General features: G+C 41.4%; 1 protein-coding gene across 1 annotated transcript in view; it reads right to left on the bottom strand.

The window, feature by feature from the left end:
* Nucleotides 1-12,733, bottom strand: part of LOC116318805 (neurocan core protein-like) — a 48,686-nt gene that overhangs the window by 1,763 nt on the left and 34,190 nt on the right. The window contains exons 13-16 of the mRNA XM_031737955.2: nt 9,097-9,213; nt 4,621-4,734; nt 1,411-1,462; nt 180-286 (exon numbers count right to left, since the gene is read on the bottom strand). Of these exons, the coding sequence (XP_031593815.2) occupies nt 180-286; nt 1,411-1,462; nt 4,621-4,734; nt 9,097-9,213 (390 nt within the window). The remainder of the gene's footprint in view (nt 1-179; nt 287-1,410; nt 1,463-4,620; nt 4,735-9,096; nt 9,214-12,733) is intronic.

Below are 12,733 nucleotides of genomic sequence, written 5' to 3'. Positions count from 1 at the left end.
CCCTCAAGCTTCGATTTCACGCCCCTTGTTTGTGATGTATGATATTAATACTTTGTTCTACTTTAATATTTTTTTCCTAAGAGTGTTGGGTTTAATTCTGGCCATTTGTCTTGATTGTCTCCTTCTTTTTCTTTCAAAAGATTATGACTGAATAAATCAAAATCACCCGTCAGACATACCGTTGATGAACTCCTGCTCGGCAGCAGAGACGACACTACTGAGGTGGGCGCTGTGCTCTCTGCAGTCTTTCTCTGCATCCTCCCAGGTGTGTCTGTGGGTGAAGTACCTGTGGGACGACACGGTGCAAGCAGATTTGATTCACATGTTATGCTTCCCAAAAGATTTAAATGATGTTCAACTTTAAAATGAGACATCTAATCTCCCGTGTTCAGTCTCTACTTTAACTCCGTCAAAAGCACGTCGGAGGAGATTTCCTCGCTAATGATCCATGTGCTCCAAGTTAATCTGCCTACCTATTGTGCTCATTTCCAGCACAATATTTTCTGCCAGAGTAGTGTTGCATAAGTCACAGTTCAAAATAATAATTCTTGTCTGTCTTATACTGGACTCCTCTGCTCATCGTTTGGCTGAAACAAGTTGTTTTAGAGTTATTTTAGCTGTCACTCCCAGAAAGAAGTTTTGCTGCATGCCTGAGATCAGCATATTAAGGTAATCTGCTCTCAGTGACACCATTAACAGCCAAGAGTGGAGAAAAGTGTCAGAAGGTGGCCAAAGCCTGCCCTTTTGACTCATCTGGCTCTAACCTCATTATATGAAACTTTGAGGATGCTCAAAATGTGCAACCAGCACTGTGGAGTGGAGCACTGTCGCCAAGAAGGTTTCTGTTAATGCTAATAGTTAAAAGTTTGCATGTTCTCCTTTCCTGCTGAGTTCTCCACGTTCTCTGGAAATATCCCAAAGTCCAAAGACACGCAGGTTAACTGGTGATTCTAAACTGGTCATGGATGTCGAATTGTTTGAGGTGCAGAATAAAGTACTATATTAATGTATGGTTAAAGTATGACTTGGCTAAAACTGGCTGCCCCTCCCTGAGTCTGCTTCTGCCAGTGGTTTCTTCCTGTTAAAAGGGAGTTTTTCCTCCCCACTTTCACCAAGTGCTTGCTTACAGGGGGTTATCTGATTTTGGGGTTTTCTTTCTATTATCTTACAATATAAAGCACATTGGGGCAACTATTGTTATCATTTGATACAAATTAACTTGAATCTCCCCTCGACTTCATCCATATTATCTAGGATGTCTCACTCTGCTCCATCACCAGCAGCATCGAGACTCTGTCAGTATCCTGTCATTCCTACAACTTCTCTCTACTAATTTTCTGAAACAGTCTTTCCTGAGTAAACTGGCACAGAGCAGTGCAGTAAGCTGGTTACATTTTCCATGATTCTTACCTGTAGCAGTGGCCGTGGAACTTCCTCCAGCCGTGCTCACAACCTTCAACATCTGTAAAGAGAAAGGAGAGTTAAAATCGTTTCTTCTTTAAACATAGTCAAATACAGCACGCTATGTGAGATTCTATAGTCTGTATAAGGAAGCAGAAATTCGTTTTTTTCCTTCCATTTAGCAAAAAAGACTAAAATATATGACTCTGGCATCTTCAGAAGCTAAATGCATGAACTGTAATTATACACAGGCTTCTTTTCCATTCTCAGCACACGTGGCTCTTTCTCTGCACTATTGGTATTCATTAATAACACCAAGGCCCGTAGAATCATTTATAACTGCAAAGGTTAGAAATTCATTAATCCTCATTACAACTAGTGCACGACATTCACACACACACACACACACACACACACACACACACACACACACACACACACACACACACACACACAAGGAGGACGGATCTGTAGCTGGAGGTGTCCGAGACCAGTGCAGAGATGAATCAGCGCTTGTGTGTGTGTGAGTGAGTTTGAGAGAGTTGTATGTGGGTGATTAGCACCATGTACCACACAAACACTCAGATTTTTTTCCAGTGTTTCATGATGCACATGCTCATGAAAATATTAACTGAAGCTTAGGAAATCGTGTGTGTGTGTGTGTGTGTGTGTGTGTGTGTGTGTGTGTGTGTGTGTGTGTACTCACAGGAGATGCAGTCAGTATCTGTCACCCTGCACAAGGCTGCAGTGCTTTTGTTTGTGGTTGTGTGGTTGATTGTTGCCGCTTTGATGACCTAACACAGACTCTTCTTTTCTCTATATCAGACTGCTTGCATCAAACTATTTTAAGTTCACATTTATAGTTAGATCTTTACGTCTGCTCAGTTGACTTCCCTGGCTTGCTTCTCTGGTCCCCAGCTTTGTGACACGTATTTCCTGATTTACCAATTTTCCTTGACTTAACACAAATTTTGAAACAAGGAGAACCTCTGGACTGAACAAGCTGTTCCATTTGTTTCCTTTGACTTTTTATTTAAGAATTGAAAAACATTTTGTCAGCTGTCCACTTTATTCTTTTTACTTTTATACTGTATCATCTTCTCAGTCTCCTCTATCTTTTTTGTTCCCACATTCATTTTTTTAAGCACTTTGAACTTATGCTTCAAAGGTGTTTTATAAGTAAGGTTTTCTTGCATGCATCCAGATCAGCATCTTTTTTTCTGTGGTAACAACAACCCTTCCTGGGGTCATTAAAAACTGGCTATTATCTACAAACGTACTTTAGTAGCTACACATCTTCATCTGCTTGTTAACGCTGGCATGTCTCATGCTACATTTAAGCATGTAGTCGTGGTCAACACAACCTGCTGAAGTTTAAACTGAGCCTCAGAATGGGGACGAAAGCTGATTTGCCATGGTTGTTGGTGGAGGTCTGAGTATTTGAGAAACTGCTGATGTGCTAGAGTTTTCACACACAACCATCTTTATGGTTTACAGATCCATCCATCCATCCATTCGCTTCCGCTTATCCTTTCCAGGGTCGCGGGGGGCGCTGGAGCCTATCCCAGCTGTCATAGGGCGAGAGGCGGGGTACACCCTGGACAGGTCGCCAGTCTGTCGCAGGGACAGACAACCATTCGCACTCACATTCACTTGCACATTTACACCTAGTGGCAATTTGGATTATCCAATTAACCTATCCCCACAAGCTGCATGTCTTTGGATGGTGGGAGGAAGCTGGAGTACCTGGAGAGAACCCACGCAAACACGGGGAGAACATGCAAACTCCACACAGAAAGACCCCGGCCTGATGGTGGAATTGAACTCAGGACTTCCTTGCTGTGCGGCAACAGTGCTAACCACCATGCCACCGTGCTGCCCATGGTTTACAGAGAATGGCGTAAACAGCATGAAAGCATGGCTCCATCCTGCCTTGGATCCACAGTTCAGGCTGCTGGATGATGGTGTAAATGGAGTGGGAGATATTTTCTTGGCACACTTTGGGTCCTTGTTACCAACTGAGTATCATTTAAACGACACAGCCAACCTGAGTATTGTTGCTGGGTGTGCTCATCCCTTTATGACCACAGTGTACCTGTTTTTTAACGGCTTCTTCCAGCTGGATAACACTGGTTGTTATAAGCTCAAATCATCAGGAACTGTTTTTTTTTTTTTAACATAACATGGCAAGGTGTAACTATTAAAGCATCAGGAAATGGTATTCCTATCCCCAGATTATTATTAATGTATTCATAATTATGAATAATATACTTTATATGATTTTATAATGTGTAATAGAAGGACTTTTGCTTTAGACATATTTTGATGCTAATACATTTGTACTTTACGTGAAGAAGAGTTTTGAATGATGCTTGTAACTTGTGCATATTTTACACAGTTGTATTGCTAATTTCAGTGTAAAGCATCTAAATATTTCTGCAAAAATATTGCAAGACAATTATCCACTGAGTTGTCTTGTGCAAAATCACTTCCACTGTAATATTGTAGGGTCTACCTTACAATATAAAGCGCCTTGAGGCGACTGTTGTTGTGATTTGGCGCTATATAAATAAAACTGAATTGAATTGAATATCATCTGTAGTAAGGCACAGATGATATCCACCAAGAGACATCAAAAATGCCAGTTTCCGATTTTAAATGTTGCATTTATGCAAACATACATAAAACAATTACTGCATTTATGACCATTACTAGTCATAAATGATAAATCAACATTAGTTTCACGTCACACACAGTAGAAGAAGTTTTTGATTCTTATCACCTGCTACACAAACCTGTGGAAGTGTGGATGTGTGGTGCTGACGAAAAACAGTGGAAATATTAACTGACGCTTTGAAAATAGTCTGTGCATTTACGTGCATGGCCAAATTCAGTCAGTATCTGTCACCCTGCAGCCCTGTGATACTCAGATACATTGTCTGATATCTGCAAAGCGACGCAGCCTTGTGATATTGTGGTATGACACACGACAGTAACAGATGCGGCACACTGATCAGGATTATTTCCACCAGCACAGTTAGCAACAAACCTTTTAGAGCAAGCGTCACAACGGTGAAAAGGCCAGCACACAACAATGTGCCGAATTACAGTTCAGCACCGTTTCAAACACAGACTGCAAAATAATTCCTTTCACACAGCTCGGAGTAATCTGTTATTTAATCATGTATGTGTTTGTGTGTGTGTGCACCAGCCTCTCACCTTTCTCACACATGTCTCCTCCGTAGCTGGGCAGGCAAAGGCAGAGGAAGGAATCAATCTTGTCGATGCAAGTGCCTCCATTTGCACAAGGCTCGGACTGGCAGTCGTCAACGTCTGCGGTGAAGGGAAAAAGCAGTGAGAACAGACGGGTTGCAGATCTCATTAGGGTTCAAATTAATAGGACATATTCAGCTGAAGTGATGCTGTTCAGAACAAAAAAAAAATAAAACAGCGTGGGCGTCTGCTGCCACTCAAGCTTTGACACAAGATGAGCTGGTTATTAGTCCTGCTTTAAACACTGAAATGTGTCCATGTTGCTGAGTACATTATCATAATTTAGACGGGGTGTGAGGAGAATACAGACAGTCTAATCTCCTCTTACATTCCTTATTTATCCTCATTCTCTCACAGAGGAAGGCACTCTAAAAGCCTTTCTAGTGTTATTACAGTCTTTTTATGCATTTACAGAACCCAAGGTTGACTTTATGTGTCTATTCTCTTCTTTTCTCTCTCTGCATTGTCTCCATTTACAAACAACTGCACGAGCGAGAAGTAGTAGGCTACACAGTGGAATGCTTTTCTTTAAATGCAGTTAAAGAACAGGCGTAAATTTGATGGATAACCCAGCAGAAAGGCAGAGTCTGACCAAAAGATCTAGGTTCAAGCTCCTGTTTTAGCAGATCCCGCCCCCAACCTTAAGAGGCCTTAAGCAACAACAGAAACCCTTCAAGCTCTCTGCAGCTGCTTATGCTCTCTAACCTCTCTGTTTTTTTTAAAAGTCAGGCAAAGAGAACATTTCTCTACAGAGATCAATAAAATATCACTTTATCATTATAAATGGAGGGCATGTAATCTTCCTTCACCACTGTGGGGGGTTTTTGGACACAGAATAACAGATGCACCCCGGGACTGCAGAAATCTATTAAAACTCACAGCAAGAGTGTAGAAAGAAGGCGACTTTCAAGTTCAACCTAACTTCAAAGTATTTCCTCTCAGCTTAATGATTGCTTAGTTCCAGTGAAAAGCAGTGAAAAGGCCAGTGGCTGTGAAGAGCTAAATCTGAGCGACAGATCAACCCAGAATGACCTTTAGCCTCATGCGAGACTTTCACACTTCAGCCTGAGTGTGATGTTGCAAAAGGATTAATTTTTAATCTGGGCTAACCTGCGGTTGTGTGTGTTTCAGTGAGATTGTTGTTCACTGTGAGATTGTTTCTGGGTCTTTTTTTCCCTTTTGTCTCTACTTTAAAGTCGTTTATCTGTTTATAAAAATGTGCTGCTCTTTTAAGAGGAGTGAAATAAAATAAGGCTGTTTTTTGAGGATGGATATAATGACTGATATCAAGAGATCTATGCTAATGTGTTTTCTTGGAAGAGTTCCCACTCTTCTGTGTGGAAACTTTCAATCAACCAAACAATGTTGTTTGTCCCTAAAATCAAATATCAACTCAAGAGAGCACAAATTCCTAAAGTTTCTCAAAATTCTCATGTTGTATTGAGAAGAAAAAACTACCTTAAAGGCATGATGTGCAGGATTTTGTCTTCTGTGGCAACAAACTGACATTATTTTTTTTAATTGGAACTCAAATTAAATGATGTACTGAGTGTTGAACTCAGTCTTACATGATTCAAATCATCAAAATCACAGGCACCTGTTCATAAATATAACAAATGCATACGAACCCCCCGGCCTCGTTATGTGTAGCCTGACTTTGAATGACCTCGGGATCAGTGGGAGCACTGTTAACCACACACAGTTCAACACGCATCACTAACTCTCTCATTCCCCCATTAAAATCAGTGCAGCTCTTTGTTGTTCACTATAAAAAGTCTGATCCGATTGTCCCTCTCATCCATTATGCAGAGGGGATGCTGCTCCTCAGAGACATAATACTGCAAATTCTGCAAATCCACAACAAAGTCTTGCATCATGCCCACGCATCGGCTGCTGGCTGTCAGTTTGATTGTCTGCCTGTCCATCCGTCCATTTTTACGTGACTGAACGCACAAAACTTAGTAAGAACTGGGTGCTACTGTGCATGCAACTGTGTGTGTGCGGCTTGCTTTGTTGACTTGCTGTTTAATAAGCAGAGCATGTGTTAAGTAACAAATCTGGACCCTCAAGGCAGATTTATATCTCGGTTTCAAAGGGTCACAGTCCCGAAGCAAAAGTGTTTCTGGTGTCTGCTTTGGGACGTGCAGAGACAGAATGAGGCTTGTATGCACTTCTTCTGAAATATTACTATGTTGGGGAGCCAGTCAAGTTAATGTGTACAGTATGTTGGGACGTTATCAGTATTCACAGCATTAATACAATTCCTGAAAACATTTCATATACATACATTTTTCAGGAAACACCTTATATTTCGGTGTAATGATACTGTGACGCTGACACTAACAGAGACATTAACAGAGAATGTGACTTTGGTTTTGTTTTAGACTTTCCTGCATGCACATGATGCAGCAAGGGAACAGCAGCTTCAGATATTTAGTGCATGAGTATACACCTATAAACGGTTAGAGAGTGTTTCTATGGTAACCTGACCTCATTTTGAGAGAACCGAGTAACAAATTAAAAAGAAAATATGCCAGAAAGCTGTATTTAAACACCTTAACACCTAAAGTGCAGAGTTATGAGCCTGAGCTGACTTGAACACCACCTGGCAGTGGTTGTTATGTATGTCATGAATGCATTGCATTGTGGGATATTTTTGCTGGTGTTATGTCCTTTGCTTGCATACTCTAAAACCCCTGGACAACATATGCACTTGGCACAGTACTGGGTACGTTGCAACACTTTGAAAATGCTAAAAAAAAAAATCCAACACATCATTTTAGTGTGCAAATCAGATCGTTAGCAATGGTGTGTTGGACACAGCTGAACTTCGGCTGTATTTGGGGTTCATATTGGCAGTTTTAAATATTGTTTTTCTATGAAGACACATGCGATCCATATTGAATCTACACAGATGTGTGTTTTTGTATCAAAACACAATCTGATTTCCTGATACCACCAGTGGTGCTGATCCGATACCAAGTAAATAAAGGGCCAGTATTGGCAATACCAGTAGTGATCCTTTTAACCTGTAGATGGAGTTTATGTAGGGGAGAGCTGTGTGTCATGATTTATGAGATGAATCATGCAAAAACTGAACAGATTTTAATGACCGCTAAATCATTTTTACTTTCCATAATAATTAGACAATACACAGAACAAAGCACAGTTTTCAGCTTTTCATGTAAACTGGGTTTTTTTGGAGACCTGGGATGTAAATGTGCCTGTCTCTAAAGGACTTTGGGTCAACGTCTGTTGTTTTAAATGTGCTCTAGGCTATAAATAAAATAGACGTGACAGTCAACACAAAAAGGTTCAGAGATTTTTCATTCAGCATGTTTTTCCAAAAAAAGCTTTTATTTAACACAATTCAGTGGGCTACATACTGCACTTAGAGGAGAGAAACAAAGTATCAGGCGTATTGCACTAGTATCGTATATCTAGTATCCAATACCAGCGCTGGTATCGATACGATCTATATTAAGATTGGTTGACCACAATAACACAACAGCTCAGCAGGCACATTTCAGATCTCATCTTATCAGCTGAAATGATAAGTAGCTCAAAGTCAGGGACTGAATTACATGCTGAGAAATAAATGGTGAGACTGACACACCTTCTGTGTCTGATAGTTTTATTCGCGTCACCATCAGTAGGTTTTGTACAACATGGCAGCCGGTTGGGCCTTCTGACCTTGTTCTTTCTATCTGTAGCATCACTGACTGCAAAGTTACAAATAACAGAGAACAGCAGCTTTCAACTCTATTTATACCTCTGCAAAGTAGATTAGCTTTGCTCTGCTTTTAGTTTCTGTCCATCAGCAGCACATAAATCTATTCAATGAAAAGATTCATCAATCAAGTTTAAGGCACATGAAGCCATTCGGGTGGGAAACAAATCATTCATTTGTTGTGCTAATTTGAGTCAGTGAGTTCTGATATTATTAGTAGGGTGGGGTTTTTTTTTTTTTAACTCCTGGTAAAACTAAGCGGCCTTGACATGACTCCAGAACCTTAATCTTTTTCTTCAAGGGACAAGAAATCAATTCAGCTTACAAAATTCAAGAGGCTGTAATGATGGAAGTCTGTTTCATTGGCAGAGATTTGTCATTTCTGTCCTGGAGCAGTTTTTTTTTCTTTCCTTCACATTTTTTTAGATAAAATAAAAGTTCTTTATGCAAAAGCTGACTTAATTTGACCTTGAGGGACTGTAACCATGAGCCAACCCTGACAGTGTGAACTTAACCTTTGACCTCTGCCTCCCATTGGCCTTATCTCCCACAGTGATGGACAGCTTGACCTTTGATCCTTCAAAAGGGCTGTTAGACAGCCTTACTTTGTTAAATACAGACAGACAGGGGGCTGACTTCATTATATCACTGTGTATGTTTGTGTGTGTTGTGTATGTGTGAGCGTGACCCACCAATCTCACAGTTCTCCCCAGTGTATCCTTGTGGGCAGTAGCAGGTGTAGCCCGTTCCCTGAGGAAGGCACTTCCCTCCGTGCAGACACGGGTTTGTCATGCAGGGCTCCACCTCAGCTAAAACAGACAGACGGACGGAGGGAGGTGAAGGGAGGAAAAATGAAACTGTTAATTGGCAACATTGTAAAAGAGAATGTTTTTTGTGTTTGTAGATATCGTTTATTTTTTCAAGAAAAAGCAGGTGTATCTAATCTCGCAGGCGGTGAAAAGATTTCTGTGTTAATCCTCTTAAAATGGACGGCTTAAACATAATTTCCTCAATAAAATCAATGTATGATTCTAAGAAAGAAAAAAGACACGGCGCTCTAAATTTTCCATCAGCGCAGCTCAGTCATAACCAGCGGTTACAACAGATGCATATCCATTTCACACTCCGTCTCTTTTCAAAGGGATCAGAAGCCGAAGAGCCTCAACCTCGCCATCCACTCACAGCCACAGTTGTCATGGTTACCATATGGAAAGCGAGCCTTGCGCTCACTCCATTGAGCATAGTGGGCAGCGTGAGAACTTGAGACATTAGCCATCCTCAACAGAAATGAGGGGACCTCCCGCTGAGCGCCTCGTCCCAGCCATTCACCCCCTAAACGTGTGCGTGTGTGTGGTCCATTTCCACAATTAAAAATTTCCATATCAATTGACACACTACCACGTGTTTCTCCCCTGAGCTGCTCATTATAGCAAGTTAAGGTCTTTGAAAACCACCACTCGTTCATCCTGGCCACAAAAGCTCGGCTGTGGGAGTCTTTGTTCTGCCAGCTCTCTCCCTGACACCGAAAGCTGCTTAGGTGGGGTGGTGTGTGTTTGTGAGGTTGACAGTGAATGTCTTGGTGTGTGGCTTTGTGTATTTACATGGTACAATGAGTTAAAATCAATACTCTGGCTATGATTAGCCCTCAGGGTGAGATTCTTCAATAACTGATCAGAAGCACACATCCTCTGAATGATCATAACGCTGCGAGCTAAAGGTTAAAGGACAAAAGAGCATTGAGAGCTTTCAACCACAAGGACCCGAGCGCAGAGAAAGACTGTCAATAGCTTCAGCTCTGTGATGAATTTTGCGAGCTACTCCTCTCGGATCACGCTTTGAATTCCGCTGAAGTCAGGTGCTAAAACCAGCCATGCATTTCATTTAATGTACATCAGTGTGGACTAACGTGCACTTGCACCCTCTGCATCAGTCAAGGTCATGGCACATCTTGACAAATATCAGCTGCTGTGACAAGCAGATTTACGCCTCTGTGTGTGTGTATGTATGTATGTATGTGTGAAAGATAAACCTTGTGCGACTGCTCGTTCATTAAAGCGAGTGGTGCAGAAAAATCAATAGCCCGTAGTGGGAGCTGACAGAGTGGACTGCCCCTTCGCTCTGCACAGAGGCTGACAGCTCGGGTTCCAACATCAACAATAAGCTGGCAACAGCAAAACTGTACTCATGTAAATACGTCTACAGAGATAGGACAGTTAATCCACAGATTATGCATTGCATCTGGTAATCATAGCCACAGGCACAGCGACAGTACGGGTTATCTTGAGAATATGATTCGTGCATAAGCACTCGCAAATAGAAAGGTGGAAACAAGACAGCTGGCTGCAATTTAAATGCCACAGAATGATAAGAATCTGCCTAAAAAGATCAGACGTGCGTGTTTGTGCACTGAATGTGGAGCCACATGTGTGTTTGTTCACCTCTGAGGAACAATGCACTTTTGCTAAAGGTCCTTAAAGCAAACCTGAGGCTATTTCCTCCTCTCTCTCATTGATTCAGCTGACTGATGAAGTGCTCTGTGATCCAGTCAGGAGAGCAAATAATGACCACCAGCATGAAACCCAACCACAAGGGACTGAGCCCGAGCAGAGGTGTGTACACGAGAAAGACGTGTAAAGCTGAAAGCTGTTGTTCGGGTCCAATCTGCAGCAAGTGACTTCATCCACTCTACTGTTTGTATAGATAAAAAAATATAACTGTGTGTTTATGGCCTTCTGCCTGCATGACTCTAGGGTCTCTCACTCAATCAATCAACCCTCATACTGCGCACCAGCGGCCCAGATGGTTGCCCTCGGCTACTTGTCAATACAGTTTACAGCTGTTTTCCATCCGCAGACTCCTCACCACGCCTGCCACAGACATGAGCAGCTTTCACAGAGCAAAAATAAATCACCATAGAAATGTGTGATAGCATGATGCCCAGGGGGCTTTGAAATGCTCAGCGATAGGACGCTTTCTGTGTGCGCTCTCATTATCAAGCACAAAATAAGAAGTAAACCAGGTGGCCAGCCAGCAGCTTCACTGCGCTGCGGACTTAATCATGAGTTGTGCATGGTGGGCTCATCTTCTGTTGCCAGGAAAAACAAACTGCATCTTTTGAATAAATAAGCCAGAGGCAAGGTCAGAGGGAAAGTAATGAAAAGGTAGCCTTGAAAGATAATTCCCTCTTTTTTTTTTTAATCCAACAACCCGCGTCTTACTTTTCAGTTTTCTCTGGGACAACAGCTTACACAGACACGCCTCAGACTTTACTCCAAGGAACAGGACATGACACACGCTGTCAGTAAGGCACCAGGCGTGTACTTACTTGAAGGATGAAGTCGCTTCTATATTTCTCAATGAATAGATGGTGTATTATATTGCTTTGCAAATGACCCTGAAGACAATTTAATTAGTATTGATGCATTACTTAACTTTCATTATGCTGCCCAGCCAGTTGGAGCTACCATTAAAGCAGATATGATCTTTACTACAACAATGCAATGTGAAGCATGCCATTCATGGTGATTATCGTACAAAAAATTACCTTTAACGATACTCATAGCGTCATTGTTTGGATTTCCAGACAGCTGCTTTCAACACCCATAAAAAAAAGATTTCTAATGTCACGTCTACTTTTCACGTCTTTTTAAGAAGACAGCGACCAGCTGGTGAACATAGAATAGGATTTAGCTGCTAAAGAGCCTCATATTTACCTCAGGAGTTAGCGTAAGCCCCCCAAAAAAGTGTGAATGCACAATCATAGAGACAACTCAAAGCACTAGTTTCAAGTCTTATGATGTTCAAGTTGTGAGTTATGGTCCAGATTAGAGTAGATGATAAAGGAGGGTGAGCCTTAGGGGTGTTGGCCACCCTGTGATTGAGTTGCTACCATACAATGTTCTCAGAACCACGGCTTGATCGACACAAACAATTGGCTGATTTATGTGTTTCTTTTATAAACAGACTCTGGCCATGGCAGGTTTAAAGAACAGATCTTCCCGGTCCCATTTCTAAAGTGAATCTTTGAGCTTCCTACCGAGGTTTTTTATGTGGGTGGAAAAAAGACATTTGCAAACTGCCAACATCCTCAGTAATAAGTCACCGAACACAAAAAGTGCTTGTAATGGTGAGCACAAAAGGTCAAAGATGAAAGAGAACATAAACTGTGATGAACAGCTATATCAGAAAGTTGCTTTTAAAGCCTGCCTTTGTTTTCCCTTCCAGATAACTTTTATTAATATGTGTCTGTCTGACTGTTTGTGTTTTCTTTGCCCCATTTTCCTTCTTTTAAATTATAATTACATACAAGAAAAATAGTTTTGGATTACT

The sequence above is a fragment of the Oreochromis aureus genome, linkage group 18, assembly GCF_013358895.1.
Source record: "Oreochromis aureus strain Israel breed Guangdong linkage group 18, ZZ_aureus, whole genome shotgun sequence".
In the NCBI taxonomy this organism is placed as follows: domain Eukaryota; kingdom Metazoa; phylum Chordata; class Actinopteri; order Cichliformes; family Cichlidae; genus Oreochromis; species Oreochromis aureus.
This window is presented reverse-complemented; position numbering and strand designations above follow the sequence as displayed.